The sequence below is a fragment of the Dermacentor variabilis genome, chromosome 2 (genome assembly GCF_050947875.1).
Source record: "Dermacentor variabilis isolate Ectoservices chromosome 2, ASM5094787v1, whole genome shotgun sequence".
NCBI classification, from domain to species: Eukaryota; Metazoa; Arthropoda; class Arachnida; order Ixodida; family Ixodidae; genus Dermacentor; species Dermacentor variabilis.
In genome coordinates, this window is record NC_134569.1 from 150896408 (window position 1) to 150911667 (window position 15260).

Consider the following 15260-nt stretch of genomic DNA (forward strand, 5'->3'; position numbering starts at 1 on the left):
AGCATAAATGCACTCACCATGCAGAAATCAAGGCGAACATTTTCAGAAGGAGGCCCAAAAGAAAAAGAAATTGGAAGGACTTCTACCAGAATTAGATTAAGCAAACTTTCAATCCATAGAGATTTTAAAGCTTACGTTGCTTACTTGTATATGCTGCAGCTAGCGGTGATCTTACGGTCTAATTTTGCAATCTACCTATTCGTACTCGGCCTTTCTGTTTTGCAGAAGGTACGTGGGAACAAAGGTAAAGAAATGACCCACCTTGTGGTGGCGCCTCAGACCGTCACACTCGAATTTGGTTGTGGCTCCCGATTTTGCCTCAATCTCCTGTGCTTGCGCCTTCTTCTTTTTTTTTTTTTTGATCGGAGGCGGAAACGTTCCGCCGTGGTCAAAGGCATTGGATATCCCTCTGCATTGCTGCCCGAGTGCCTTCACCCCACTTTTGTACACTACGTGTCAAACACAAAGGGACGGGAGATGGGGGGTGGGGGCCATAGCGAGCAAGCGGGAAATTTCTGCTACAAATTACACACTTGAGGGCCTTATATGTCCTGATGAGCGCCTATTTGAGTTTGATGGTAAGGAGAGCGTACGCGGCCATCCCTACTGGGATGGAAAAACGTACTGCGGAACTACACCTCTTTGAACGCCGCGTGCGAGACAACATTTATCTCGAATTGCGTCATGCGTGGCGCGACAGCGGTGCCATCTACGCATGCAACACGTGCTTGCTCAAGTAATGACTTTTCTGTAAATAACGACACAGAAGTAAAGCGCATGTCATGTTCATGCGCTTGAAAGCCTACAAGGTCAACTCATGATACAACTAGTGGGGGACCTACGGTCTAATCATGCAGTCGTGCTCGCTTCCTATTCGTAGGGGGCCGGCCATGATCACGGCGGAATAGGAGAGGATGAGTGCGAATTGGCGTCCCTCAGGTGTTGTTGCGCGAGTCTCTGCGGGCCATTTCTGAAACCTGCATGTCAAACGAAGGGGCGTCAAAACCGAGCAAGCGTGAATGTTGTGCAAAATAATTGCGTACTTGTAGGTCTTATAATTCCTGATGAGCACAGCTGGGAGTTTGATGGCTTAGGTCTACTATGATTTAGTAAGTTCTCTGAAACGCAACCATGCACTCTCGCACGGATTGACAGAGGTACTGCCGGCCTATGGCTCTCTGAACGCCGAGGAATAGGCTAAATTCAGCTCCGATTGCATCATGCGTGGCGAAACAACGGCGCCATCTCTGCACGTGACACATGCATGGTCGAGTAATGGCTTCTTTTCTCTACGCAACGATATTAAAGTTAGACACGTGGATATTGCGGTCGCAAAAATATAAGCGATAATACTAAAACATGTTTTCGTTACATGTGGTTTTTAGCAAGCGACTTCCTCTGACCGATTTTAGAGAGAACTTCACGTCCAAATACGGCGGTTTGAACCGTTAGTCTTGCTTCAGCGCAAAGGTTTGGATTCAAGTCTTCGAGTAAAGTCTGGCGCTTTTTTGGTGCTGGAAAAGTGAAGGTTTTGTGCACCAAATTCCTTGAAACACTTTTTTCGTGGAATTCTGAGGATACCAAATGTTCAAACGTGTGCATACTTATCGACTGGACAAGCCATTGCCGTGCAAATGATTTCAAACATAATTTTCCCCGCCTTTCACGCCCGCTTATTTCAGTGATTACCACCACTGCTGTTGAAATCTGCTCCCTTTGCTAGGCTGCGTCCCACGGACGTTTGAAGCTGACCGTGACAAAGGTCTACGTGGCCGCGTGCGTTGCTGTTTAGTGAGACGTTGTTTAGTGAAAATTGCACTCAGAAATTCGCGATATCTGGTTTAGTTAACGCGCCCGTCAAACCCTGCGAGCGACCTCGCTTAAAAGGAAGTCGTAGCGGTACCTTGATTGTTTCTGAATTAAAAGTGCGTCGCATTCTCCGTATGTCCACAACAACAAAAACACCAGCAGACATAAACATGTCTGCTAGCGTTATTCACGTCGAGCAAGAAAACAACTGTTCCAGACCGCTCTACGCACCCACAAATTGTTAAAAGAGGTATCGCGGCGCTCTGCCTACGGTCCGTGCTTTGAAGGTCGTATGTGTCCACCAGCTGGAATCTAGCTTTAAACATCAGATCCAGCGGCTTTTAAATGCCAGATTCTCTCGTTAGGTTATCATCTCGGTGGTAGAAACCTTGCTTCAGAAAGTCAAACGTAGCAATAATCCCAAGCTGGGCGAGGAAGGTGAGCAGCCTTCTTGAAAAAACGCACTAGCGGTACCTAATTTTTACAAGATGAGCCACAAACTGAAGAAGGTGGCGAACATGTATGTGGTACCTGTTGCGTTTTCCGCCCCGAAAAGACTAGCTCGCCTATGCGTCCGAATCACGCGACGCGCTGTGCATACGGGCTAAGTCAAGTACGCAAAACACCACGTGCAGTGTGCCACACTGTAAAATAATTTACACCCTTAAAAGTGAAAAAGGCTGTAAATGTGTGCATAACTCGCACCATTAGGGTGTGAGTTATAGACACATTTACAACCTTTTTCAGTTTTAGGGTGTAAATTATTTTATAGTGCACTGGAGTGGTCTTCCAGGTGCCGCTAAGTTACGGAAAAACCTACGTCGGGTAGACCGGCCGTTGTGGGAACGACTGAGTGAGGGAAAACGCCAACAATTAAAATAAAGGGATATAAACGCGCATCTTTCTGCGCATTGCAGATCACGCTGCTGTGAGCCACTTTTTTCTGAGGTGAGGATTTTGGTGGTAGTATAGCTAAAACCGCGCATGAACTGCTAAGGGCATATCATATTCATATCATTGGTCTAGCTTGTGTTAGTCAAACATCTGTATCGTTATATCATGCGAAAATGAAATTTCTACTTTTGTGGCATACAAGATAACTTGTCGTTTGTTATTTGCCGCCCCCTGGTGTTGAGAGAATGTGCGCGATTTACAGGGTGTCTCGGCTAACTTTAGCCAGAGTTTAAAAATATTCGAATGCCACGTAGCTGGACAGAACCACGGTAATATTGCTTGCCATCGCTTGGAGATGCTCACATTATTTTTTAACTTCCGCCTAATTAGATAATTGTTCTAATAAATTCTTCTCAGTTATTAGAATTAGAAGAAAAGTGTCAATGAGAAAACAGTAGAGCGACATGAAAAACTCCCCGTACGCCTATCTGTTGCTCAGTACGGGCTACATAAAAGTGTTTTTCCGAGCGTGAAAGAAGCCCGCAAATGCACGCAAAATTGCCGCGTGACTGGCCGCTCGAGGCACTTTGCATGAACCTCTTTAACTGCTGGCCAGAACCGCACGGATCGGCCACTCCAATCAATCTCTGGCCCGTCAAGTTTGGCAATCTTCTAACGTATTACTATACTTGTCGTTTCTCTTCCTTGGTTCCTGCGCATGCAACTACCTTTCATACTTTTCGTTGCAGCTATGTTAGGTTGCATGACATCGGTGTTTATGGAGCACTATGCTGACACTTTGGAGAGTTTCCCGCTGACCATGCTGACCACGACAATTGTGCAACTCTTGCGACTCCTGCCTTCCTTCTCATACTCCCGAGGAATGACGAAGTTGTTGCAGCTGGCCTCCGAGAACTCCATCTGTCGCATCGGAGGTCAAGTGCTCGAGTCGGCTTGTCACGCCAAGGTCTCGGAGGCGAGGCTGTCGCTGCAGCGGTGCTGCGCACGTGAGACTTTCTCTTTCTCTCGGCGCACGCGTGTGCATGCAGAGAGTTTGTGCGAGCGTATGTGTCTTTTGTGTCAGTGCGTGTGCCGTCTAAGATGAAGTCTCATCGTTCGCGCTTCCCGTGTCACACACACACACACACACACACACACACACACACACACACACACACACACACACACACACACACACACGCGCACGCACACGCACACGCACACACACGCACACGCACACGCACACACACGCACACGCACACGCACACACACGCACACGCACACGCACACGCGCACACGCACACGCACACGCACACGCGCACACACACACACGCACACACACACACACACACACACACACACACACACACACACACACAAAGCCCTCTGTCCTCCCTAGGTCCCTAGGTGAGGGAAAATGGCCGTTCAACCTTCGTCCAACGGGAGAGTCATCGTAGTCGATCCGCCTTTGAGGGGGAGGGTTCACAGCTGGACTCACTTCCGCACTTTTATTTCACTGAACACACCGAGGTGAGGGGGTTCTCATCGACAGGGGTTGATACGCTTGACCCAAGCAGGCGCCTCTTGATTTCAGAGCTGACCCCCCAGTTAGACGCTGCGTCGGTCCATTGACTGCGACCGAGGAAGCTGTGGACTATTTTTCGCCCATTCCAGACATTCCGCTGACGGCTAAAGAAGTAGCCAAAGAAACTGATAAAGGCAAGCACCTCAGAATGGTTCGCGAAATGACATGGCAGGGTTGGCCGAAGGCAGTCGACTAAGCTCTAGAGCCATATTTCATCAGAAGATATGAGCTTTCTTGAGAAGTGAGCTGTCTTTTTTTGGAACAACCGCATAATAATTCCCAGTTCGTTGTGGAAGAGCGTCTTAGATCCACTGCACGAAGAGCACCCTGATATTAACAAAATGAAGATGCTTGCTCACGGAATCGTGTGGTGGCCTAACATTGACAAAGACCTTGAGGAGTCTGTCAAGAAATGCGAAATTTGTAACAGCGCCCGAGCTTCGGTTCCGGCCGCACCATTGCAGCAATGGATGTGTTGATACAACAACTGGGCGCTTTGTCCTGCTGCCTTTCTTGTGTCCGTTGTATTGCGCTAAACAAAGTATTTATGGATCCGCACCAACTAGCCCGCCAATGCATTGTGCTGAACAACTGGGAGTGCGTGCGCATGGACTTCGCGGAAAAAGATGGCAAAGCCTTTCGGGTCATGGTTGATGAGCACTCCAAGTGAGTGGAAGTTAAACTAATGTTTAGCACAACAGCGCAGAAAGCAGTTGAAGTTCTCCGCTCTGTGTTCGCATCCTATGCTCTGCCAGTTGAAGTGGTGACGGACAATGGTCCCCAGTTTCTGTGTTCCGAATTGCGGAAATTTCTTCGCAAAAATGGTGTAATGCGCACTCTAACTCCACTCTACAACCCTCAGTGAAACGGTGCTGCAGAACGTACAGTTCAGACAGTGAAAAAGGCTCTTTTGAAATCACTACTTGTCGATCAAAAGACCGACTGCAGCAGAAGCATGCAGCGCAATGTAGACAATTTTCTTTTTTCTTAACGAATGACCCCCACTCTTTCACTGGTAAAACATCCAGTGAACTGTTTCTTGGTAAGAAATTGCGGACGCGCCTATCTTTGTTAAAACCCGATATGACGCAAGCAACGAAAGCGAAAATGAGGGCTGAGAGCACTGCTAAGCGAGACGTCGCGGTGCCGCTAGATGTTCATCTGTGGGGGAGGCAGCCATGGTAAAATAGGTCAGAGGAGAAACCAATAAATGGTTTAAAAGTGATTAATGTTGTGTCTGATGTCACATTCTTGGTTCGTGTGCAACAGCAGATGATGTTTGTGCATGCAGATAATTTGAGAGCAGCAAACGTCGTGCACCACCCAACAAGAGGTGCAACTTGATTGGGCAGCTTTCCCTGAAAACAGTAACAGCACTGATACACTTGCAGAAACTGCCAGTAGCCATGCTGCGCCCGAAATTTCGCCTCAACGCAGCACACGCGTACGAAGGCTGCCGGACCGGCTGATGTACGATTGATACTATGTAATAGCAATGAGTAATTACATATTTTGTTCTTGTGCGTATGGTGTACTAGTTTTGTAAAAGACAAATGGCGGTGTTTGTGTAATGTGACTTTTGGCTTAAAATGGATGTTACATGCGAATACTCCGGCGTATGCGGCCGTTCGGCACTGCGCGGCCTCGACACTATCTGTTCATTAGATCAGTGCGTGCGGCCACCATGCCGCCTGTATGCACACCTATCTGCGTGTCGGTCATGTTGTATTTGTGTGCTGGCTATAAAAGCCGGCAGCCTTATCTGTGTGCTCTTCAGTTGTGCCTTGTACTAGACGCCAGCCGATGCGCCGAATAAGGCAGTAAGCCCTGCTGTCAAGTTCGTCTGACTTCCGTCCCTTGAAGTCACAACACTTTATAAGTACCGCCTCTTTACACATCCTTTCGTACGACTCAAGGAAACAACCTTAATCTTTCCTGTAGGATGTGTCCTTTGTGTGTACAGCAGGATGTTACCTCGGTGTGCTCTCCACGTTGATACGATCTCGACCGGGTGAAGTTGGTCTACACCGCAAGAATCAAGGACGACGAAGGCGGGCATCGTGATGATGAAAAAAAGTGGGAAAGAACGCATTCACTTCATTGGTACATGGCTGTGACTCTATCCGAGTCTCGAGCGGTTCTATCACGGGGACCAAGACGGCATTAACAACCCGCCAGAGTCTTGTGGCAGGCGATGTCTCTTCGGGAAGCTTGGGGAACTTGTACAAGTGTCAGTGCCTATATCAGATTGCGAAGTCAACGTCCTCTTCCCCTTCATGTCTTCTCTTTTGGGTCCTCCACTTTGTGTCTGCTCAGGGCGTAGAGGAGTGACGCTTTTCCGGGAAGAGGCCAATTATCTCGACATAGGAAAGCACGTTGGAAAGTTACCCACACTTGAGAGGTCGAAGTACAGGCTGATCATAACACCTATTTCGAGGATGAGGGAAATCATCTCGACATGGGAAAGCACGCTTGGATGTTTCCCACACTTGAGAGGCCGATCATAACGTTAGCGGGCTGTACTCCCTCGAGTGCACATCCAGGTAACAGAGTGCGCACAGTCATTATCTGTGAACTCATGCTAGACGTGGGTCCTCTACCTGTAAGATGCGATAACTATTGATGTATCAAGCCGGGAACTTCCCTGCCCCCCCCCCCCCTGCTCCGGTTTCTTAGCAGCATCTGATGCATTGACGGCCAGACACCATCAACAGTACAGACATTAAAGCCTCATGCAGCGAATTGCCTATCACGAATAACAACGATTGCGCGGCAGCTGGAGACACGGTGGCTGGACGCATAGTGTTTGTTCGCTGTCTTGCGCTACATGAAGCGAAAAAGAGGTGGCCGCCTCCGGGGCCCGATCCGCAGCGTTGCTGCGAGCGTATATGAAGTACAAACTACCACTTAAGTAGTTGTTTGTGGTGTTATTTTGGTTTCATAATAACCTTATTACATTTAAATTTCTAATACGTACGTTGCGATTGTCTGTGCATTCCGCTCGTAAGATTTTTTTTTGCAGCTGTCAGTGGGAAAAGCAAGCGCTGCCACCCAAAGCTGAACTGGAGCTGCCGCCAAGTTGCAGCGCGCCTTGTTCGAGAGAATGTAGTGAAATGGGATATATTTAAAACGCTTCTGATAGTCTAAAATGACAAGAAAAGAAACATTATAGTTAACGTTGGAGGTAAAGTCCACATTTATCGTGTGTGAGGCAGAGACGCTAACACTGCTCCACTTCAAAACCGCGGTTTATGAAGGACTTTTGCACATGTTGCTGCAAAGCCGTTCAATTGCCTTCGCGATCGTTTCTTTTTGACCTCGGCCTTGTTCATATACCTTTTATTTACTACTCTACATAAATTACACACAAAAGTTGGCTCTCTATAAAATCAGAACCTGCGGTCGCCGTTAATGTTCCCTTTCTTTTCAAAACTTCCTGTGGTTGCAGCGTTAACGTTAGCAGGGGTTGAAGCACGGCAGCGCCAATCTTGTAAATGCTTGCTTGGACGCACAGCTGAATAATTTATAATTGTTAGTTGGCTGACTAGTGAAAATTGTGTGTGGAGCATAGCCGTATTTATTTGTTCACACGTGCATGCAAGCAGTACGCCTGTTTCACTTCGGCCGAAGCTCCAAGGCCAATCTTATCAAGCGCGACAATTTTTTCCTCGCTGTCCCCTTCTACAACCACACGGCTGACTGTAAGATAATCAAATGATGTGTATGCTTGGGGACTGTACACGCAAGGAAGCTTGCATATTTCGCACGTAACCGCTGAGTTTACTAGGCAGCCTCTGTATCGGCGCCATCTTTGTGGACTATTCAATGAAAATCACAAAAGGTTCCGCAATTATGTCTTCCATACGCTCCGCCTTAAAGACTGCACATTTATTTTTAAATGAGCTCTATTGTTTATAGTGATAACTAAAGTGTTATCGTCAAGGTACGACATTGACGAATTGCGACGTTTAACATCGCCACAAGCAGAAAAACAGTAAATGTCATGAGTATACGTCCTGGAGTACATTCAGTGAAAGTATATGAGGAAGTGTCTGCTCGGGGGGGGGGGGGGGCTTATATCTTCAGGCGAAAGAAAAGGCAATTTTATTCAAATAGATATCTTTTGTCTCTGCGATCGCAAGAAAAAAGTCTGAAGAAATTACAAGACACTGCCTTAGAGGAAGAAAAAGCAAACGAGTGGTTCAATCATTCAATTTTACTCATGGTTATGAAACACTAACATAAATATTCAAATTAAGTGCGGGAATGTAGCAGCATGAAGCCGTTCAAAAGTATTTGATTTAAATAACCGCCACCGTGTTGTGTAGCTGCCCGATAATGAGAGATCAATACGCTCTTCATCCATAAAAATGTTAACTAAGGTTTCCTTTATTAGCACCATGTGATCCCGTGGCGTCACCATGGTCCAGTACAAATCGCGATACCGCATCCTGATGCCGTGACCTTACCACATAGCATGGATTATTTTTCCAGCAATCAATACTTGGACCGCTCTGTACTTAATGACTGACATTTAATTGATTTAGGGCAGATGTTGCAATAGTGGCATTGAAGTCCGTTGATCCTTGAGGCAAAACTAATTTTGTAGGAATCCTAACAGGCCAGCTTTAATGTACCCGCCCTCAAACTGCCATAAAATGTTATGATGCATGTTCCTCTTCTCTTGGTCTTGCACTGCGTGAGAGTATTTTATGGCGCGAAGTGCCGACCCTGAAATCGATGCATTTACAATCACTGCATCAGTCAGCATCCCACCAAAAGGCCGGCACATAGTTTCCGGCTGCGGACTGTCATGAGCTCTGTGGGCTGTAGCGATTCATAAATGCTTTTGTTCGCGCAGTAGCGCTCACCTCGTAGGAAATTCTTCTCGCAGCTGTTTATTGGGCGTAAGACCGCGTGGCGCACGCTTAACGTTGCTCCCGACCTCCGACCTCTGCGCAGACGTGACAGAGTCCGATCCGGCTCAGTACGCGATCACTCCGCTGGAAGTTCACCCGTACTCTGTCTTCAACGAGGTACTCACCCTCGTCATCGAAGGGCCGGTGCTCTTCGTCTTGCTCGTTCTTGCGGACTGCTACTGGCTGCGCCGCCTCGACCAACAGTTGAGCGCGCCGGGGTCCAGCGACGACCACCTGCCCCAGCCTGTCGCTAGAGGCCTCGTCGCACGAGGAGTGGTCACACAGGTACATCGTACCTTGGGCTTCTACCCTTCGAGTGACCATGGAAGCAATGTGAATGACCGCACGTACCTCCACCACAGCCCTATAATAAAACACGAAAGGAATTCGCTCCGGAGTTCCTTTGCACCACCTTCCGGAAGCAACGCCTCTTTAGCTTAACATGTTACTGTCCGCTGCCCTCAGACCCGGTCGTGTTTGCACCCTAGCCAGTCTTTGTGTCTATAAGCCTAACGGCCTGTCAGCGCCTGAACATTTGTGCGTCTGTGCATGCGTGTGTGTGTGGGCGAGAGAGACAAAAGAGCATCCAAATGAGCATCAGAGCATCAGATTGAGCATCAAATGGTTTAATGTGCCTCTGAGCATAAGCTACAAAGCGGAGATCAAGTGACCCCCGCAAATGACGCGTTTTGATTTTGCAGAGCTGAGGACTCCTTTCTCTGTGAAAATGGCATATTTTATAAAATCAAGGGTCTTATGGAAACCCATCTAGTCGGGGAAGAAAATAGTCAATAAAACAGACGGCGGCTACCCGGGTACAGTATATTAATATAAAAAACGTTTCGGCTCTCGCATGGGAGCCTAGTTCACAAGAACAGCAAACGGCGAAGTACACTCGTTTAAGTACGCGTTATCGCGTGCTGCAGGCATCGCGCATATACGGGGAGGGGGAGTACCAGTATTTCTATTAAGCGTGTGCGCATAGTTAAAAATGATGAAAGATACCAAGTGCAAGCGTGAAAACTTTTTTGTTTCGGTGGAGATCATATACAAGTCATCCTAGTTGATCTCGTGCCCAGTAGACGCAATATACTGTACCTCGGTCGGCGCAGTGTGCTTTATTGACACATGTCATTTATTTTTTTACGCATTCGGTGTGCCTTCATATAGCAAATCAATGTCAACAGCTATATGAAAAAAAAAACCACTAATACCAAGCTGCCTCAGGGGCCGTTCCTGAGGGCGAGCCAAGTGAACACGCTGCAAGCTAACGTCAGCTTCTTCAAGAACATGACATAAATTCCAGTTGCATGCTGCATAATAAAGTACGCTGCGCCATTGAAAGCGTACGACGCAATGATGTTAGGGGAACAAACATTATAACCTATCTGCAAGAGAACGCTGAAGAACATATGTAGCATGACCGTAACAAACTTTAACACAGCAGTTTCTCAACATAGCTATGAAAAATCACTCTCTCGTCTCCCTACCAAGTGACCTGCAGTTGCATAATAACAAACGCCTTTGTTGGTTATGGCACATCATTGTGAAAACATGATCCGTGTCAGTAGTGTCTTTAAATAAATAAAGCTACACGTGCGAAAATAAGCTACTGCGCGAAGCGGGCAACCATTGAACAGTGAAATTATTGACAAAATGAAAACCTAGAGGATCACACTTTTGAAACTTCTTCTACGTCCTGTTACACGACTGGCCAGCTCGCATTCTCTGTTTGCCTGAATTAAGCACAATGTTTCGTCGACTGAATATGAAATAATAAAAAACCACTCGAGGCGAGGAAAATACACACTGAAATATGAGTACATGCCGACGTTTGCAGGCCGCTAAGTACGAGGACACCGATGTGGTAAACGAGGACAAACTGGTGAACGGTCTAATCTACCAGCAACCACCTCAGGAAGTGAAGCCAGCCTTGATGGTTTGCCGCCTGCAAAAAGCGTACGGCTATACGGACACCAACGTAGTGTTGCGGGCAAGTCTCTGTCGTCACGGTACTTTTCTCTGCACAGTGAGAACGATAAGGAAATTCCAGGGCCTCGATTTCTTTTCGTTAGTCAGGTGATTAAAACAATAAACACATATGAAATGGCGGCAGATGTTGCACCTCACACCGAGAATGAGGTGAGGGGAACTGGAACACTCCTAGGGCTGAGCTTTACATATACTACACAAATACACGAGAAGGTTTAGGGGAGGATGCCCTCTGTTGTAGCTTAATTCGTAAAGCACCGCACGCGTAACAATGAAATTGTCGCTTTATTTACTTTCATATCTGTTGTCCTTATTCTAGATTTCAGTTAAACGTAATTATTTTCTTTTATGCTTTTCCTGGCTTCATTGTCTGTTTTCTTCATAATTGTAACTTCTTGTACTCAGGAATTTAACACAGCGGTCGCGTGAATACCAAGACATGGATAATACTTTAGGAACCCATTTACAGTATATCGGCATTTTTAAAGAATTAAGGCATTAAATATATGAATTTTGCAGACAACGATGCTTCGGTAGAGAATTGGCTGCAAAGAATCGGCTTACTTGACGTCCACTGCTAAGCGTCAAACAAACAGCGTGTATAAATATGTGGTAAAAGAGAGCTAGAGCTAGCGTGTTATATATAACTTGACGATGTATTCTTTTTTTGCATATTACATGCTGGCAGCGTCCATAGTTTTCAGCTCAAATATAAAACAAACAGTCGATGTTCAAAGAAATAACGAGAAACGATAAGACTGTTCAGGACAAGGAATAGTTATAGAAGAACGTTTAGAGAACGTTTAACGAACAGTCTATGACTGCTCAAAAATAATAATAAACGAAAGTAAGTTGAAAGTTCCAGCATTACGCGTGGCACAGTGTGGCCTTCAGTACTTGAAATACTCGCGACGATGCATGCACTTTCGCATATCACCCTGTTTGACTGCTGTGTTCGCCATGGTGATTACCGTCCCAATGACGCTTTTACACGACACGAAAAGCATGCCGTGCGACGCACTTCTGATTCATTTCGTCCCGTAGATGTTCAGTTTAGCCCAACTACTACGCGAACACCGGATACAGATGGAGTAAGAGCAGAACGGCCACGCGGCACTGTGAGTGCCCTGTTCTTTCAGTGTCCATGTAGTAGGGGCGCTGCTGCGAACTTCTTCATGACGACACACCAACAAGCGCAAGCCACAATCCTGATCGATTCCATTTTGTGAACCGTGTCTAAAACAATGCAAAACCCGTCATGGGGCGTTTGCGAAGTGTAGCATCAATTTTTTATCAGATCCAGAAATTTCTTGAGGTTGGCATTTTGCGGTTCAAGTAGGAGTTTCGACCTGTAAGTGTATTGCTCTGAAACAGCAACATGCGCATCGGCAGAAGCTTTCTTTGGCTTTTTTTTTTCTCTGACGGATAACATTGCTTCTCGTAAGAATAGAAGTCATAGCTCATAACCTCTTGCATGACCGGAAAATGACCACAGTCTTTCTGTGCTGCTGAATATGCACTGTTGCGTGTCAAAACTGCGAGGGCATTCTTGGTGTGCTTCCCACGAAGCGAGCACTTCACCAGCACCCGCCTAGACGACGACGGGATCTGGCGCTAACTATTAAAAAAAAAAAAAGAAAGGACGCTCCCTACGGGGTGACACCAACCGCCGCATTCTCTGAAAGCAGTAGCAGCTGCCAATGCCAGGCTCCTCAAATCGCTACATACTGACTGTCGCGAAGCGCCTTTGATGCAAGGAGCCGACGTCGACGACTGGCGTGGGAACAGCGTTGATCCCTGATTTCCGACTGCCTAGTCATTGCTTCATTGCGAGGGCAATTGCGCAACAACAGGGGTGGAGTCGCGAAATTGGTGCAACATCGTGGGCAGAACGGCGCGAACACTTCGACCCTTCTGATTGGCGGGGAGACAGTAATCGCATTCCCTCGTCATGTGACGTGGGGAACTTAAAAAGGGGATTGTGGATGCTTTGTGTAGCCTGCCCAGACACTTAGTGGGATCAGACATGTAAAGTGCAGCGACAGAGCGTGTACTCCTATTTGCATGGAGCCAGTAGTGAGTTGTATATATGTAAAATAAACCGATGCGTTTCCTTCAAGCTCCCTCTCATGCTCTCATCAACAAGGAACTCTCGGCGATTGAGACGGACGACGGCGTGAGTTCGCCTAGCTTAGTGCGACGCCCCAGTACAGCGCAGGCCAGCTACCATGTCTTCGGCGCTACGACGGCGTCGACAAGCTATCCTCTGTGAGGCCCCCGACTCCGAACAACGTATCCCGGAACCGGATCTCGAAAGTGTCTTCGTGTGCAACATGCTGGCACAGTGGCTCCACTACTGTGCGCCCCGAATACTCTGCATTGTTTCTTTGTATACAACAATTCTACGCTGTTTACGTTTTACCCGTCTGCTTTTTGTTTCACCTTACGCCATACGCGGGGCATCCAGAATTGCATGCTCAAGGTGACGGCGTACGACGCTAATATCATTTATCGCTGATGGCGATGTAGGGCCTGAGCTTCACTGTGCCGTCTGGCGAGTGCTTCGGTCTCCTTGGCGTCAACGGGGCGGGAAAGACTACCACGTTTAAGATACTGACCGGAGAAATACTTCCGCATGGCGGCGACGCTTTCATTGATGGATTCTCCATATTTCGCGACCTGTCTCAGGTAAGGAGGCGACCGGTTCATTAGCCCATCTTGCAAGCATGGTGTTCACGGTTGCACAGACGTTATAAAGAATCACTTCCAGAGAACTTTGTGCAAACTGTTCTAAGGGATATTCTGCATATACGGCGTTAAATAGTGATTTCCGTGTGTGGCAGTCGACAGCGCGATGGGATGTAGATGGCGAGTCCGCAGAGGGTGAGAAAGAAACGGTAGTGAAGTGAAAAAGAGGGAGATGGGAGATAATCGTGTTTGTGTGGAGGTTTTTCAGCGACACTGGCAGAGGAAGGGGAAGCTGTGTTTGAAAAGAGCACCTGTGTTGGAACAGAGCACCTGAACAGTTATGTTGCTGCATCCTTCTTAGAAGAAACCACATGATCTGTATCTAAGATAGCGCACGAACTTACCGGTTTTGCGGCCGCTGTACTTCTAGAAGTGGCATTGGGATAAGAAATAGCGCGTTGCATCTCTTCCCAGAGGCCACCAACATTTCCTTTATACTGCACGTTTCTCGTTTTCGTTTCGTATCTATGTTTCTCTTTTCATACCAATTGTGGCCAAACGGGAATTACGAAACCTATATTGCCCTGCGGCTGAGACAGCGGAAAGTTGCAGCTTTTGATGAGTCATCTCTATGTGCCTAAATAAACTGCTCCATAAACGAACGCGATCCCTCGCTTGATTGTACAGCGACGTGTGTCTTGACGAATTACCGCTGTGCTGGCGACGACTCGCAGATTCATCGCTACCTGGGCTATTGTCCGCAGCGCGGCGGACTTCTGGATTGGCTGACAGGCGTCGAGACGTTAGTGCTCTACATTCGACTGCGTGGGATCTCGCCTACCAGCGAGTACCTCAACACGTTGCTTTACATATTTCACCTGGACGAAATCGGCGATCAGCTCGTGGGAACCTACAGGTTGGCATTGCTACGCGCTTCAGTGAGCCTAAGAATACGATCCGTCCACTAGCTCCTCGCGATGGTTTATCGACAACAGGCAACAGAGGTGGAACAGCAGCGCGTGCAATTAGGCGATACAGCGGTGGGGAGTGGCCGTCTGCTTTCTTGCATTGCTCGGTTTCTGTCATTCAGTAATGAGCTTTTGTTTGCGAAGAATAGGACTTGCGTGACGGTTATGTAACTATCCTCAACTTACGTTGGAAATAAAGCCAACCAAAAAACAAATAAGCAGAAGCACTAGCTACAATTAAGATGGCGCGACCCGCAGTGTCTCCAGCTAGCTGCACAAGTCCCAACCCGTATTTTCCCTGGTTAAGCAATACATCGATGTTATTTCATCCATCTACACGATTATGTGAGCCTCTAATGTGACGTGATAGCAAGGAGAAACAACTTTCAACGAAATCGCAAAAAA

General features: G+C 47.3%; 2 protein-coding genes across 2 annotated transcripts in view; both read left to right on the forward strand.

The window, feature by feature from the left end:
* Nucleotides 1-9944, forward strand: part of LOC142570491 (phospholipid-transporting ATPase ABCA3-like) — a 40042-nt gene extending 30098 nt beyond the window's left edge. Inside the window, exons 7-8 of the mRNA XM_075678873.1 lie at nt 3453-3710; nt 9251-9944. Of these exons, the coding sequence (XP_075534988.1) occupies nt 3453-3710; nt 9251-9648 (656 nt within the window). The 3' untranslated portion in view covers nt 9649-9944. The remainder of the gene's footprint in view (nt 1-3452; nt 3711-9250) is intronic.
* A 1369-nt stretch (nt 9945-11313) lies between these two features.
* Nucleotides 11314-15260, forward strand: part of LOC142570492 (uncharacterized) — a 37251-nt gene continuing 33304 nt past the window's right edge. Inside the window, exons 1-2 of the mRNA XM_075678874.1 lie at nt 11314-11349; nt 14622-14803. Coding sequence (XP_075534989.1) covers nt 11314-11349; nt 14622-14803 — 218 coding nt within the window. The remainder of the gene's footprint in view (nt 11350-14621; nt 14804-15260) is intronic.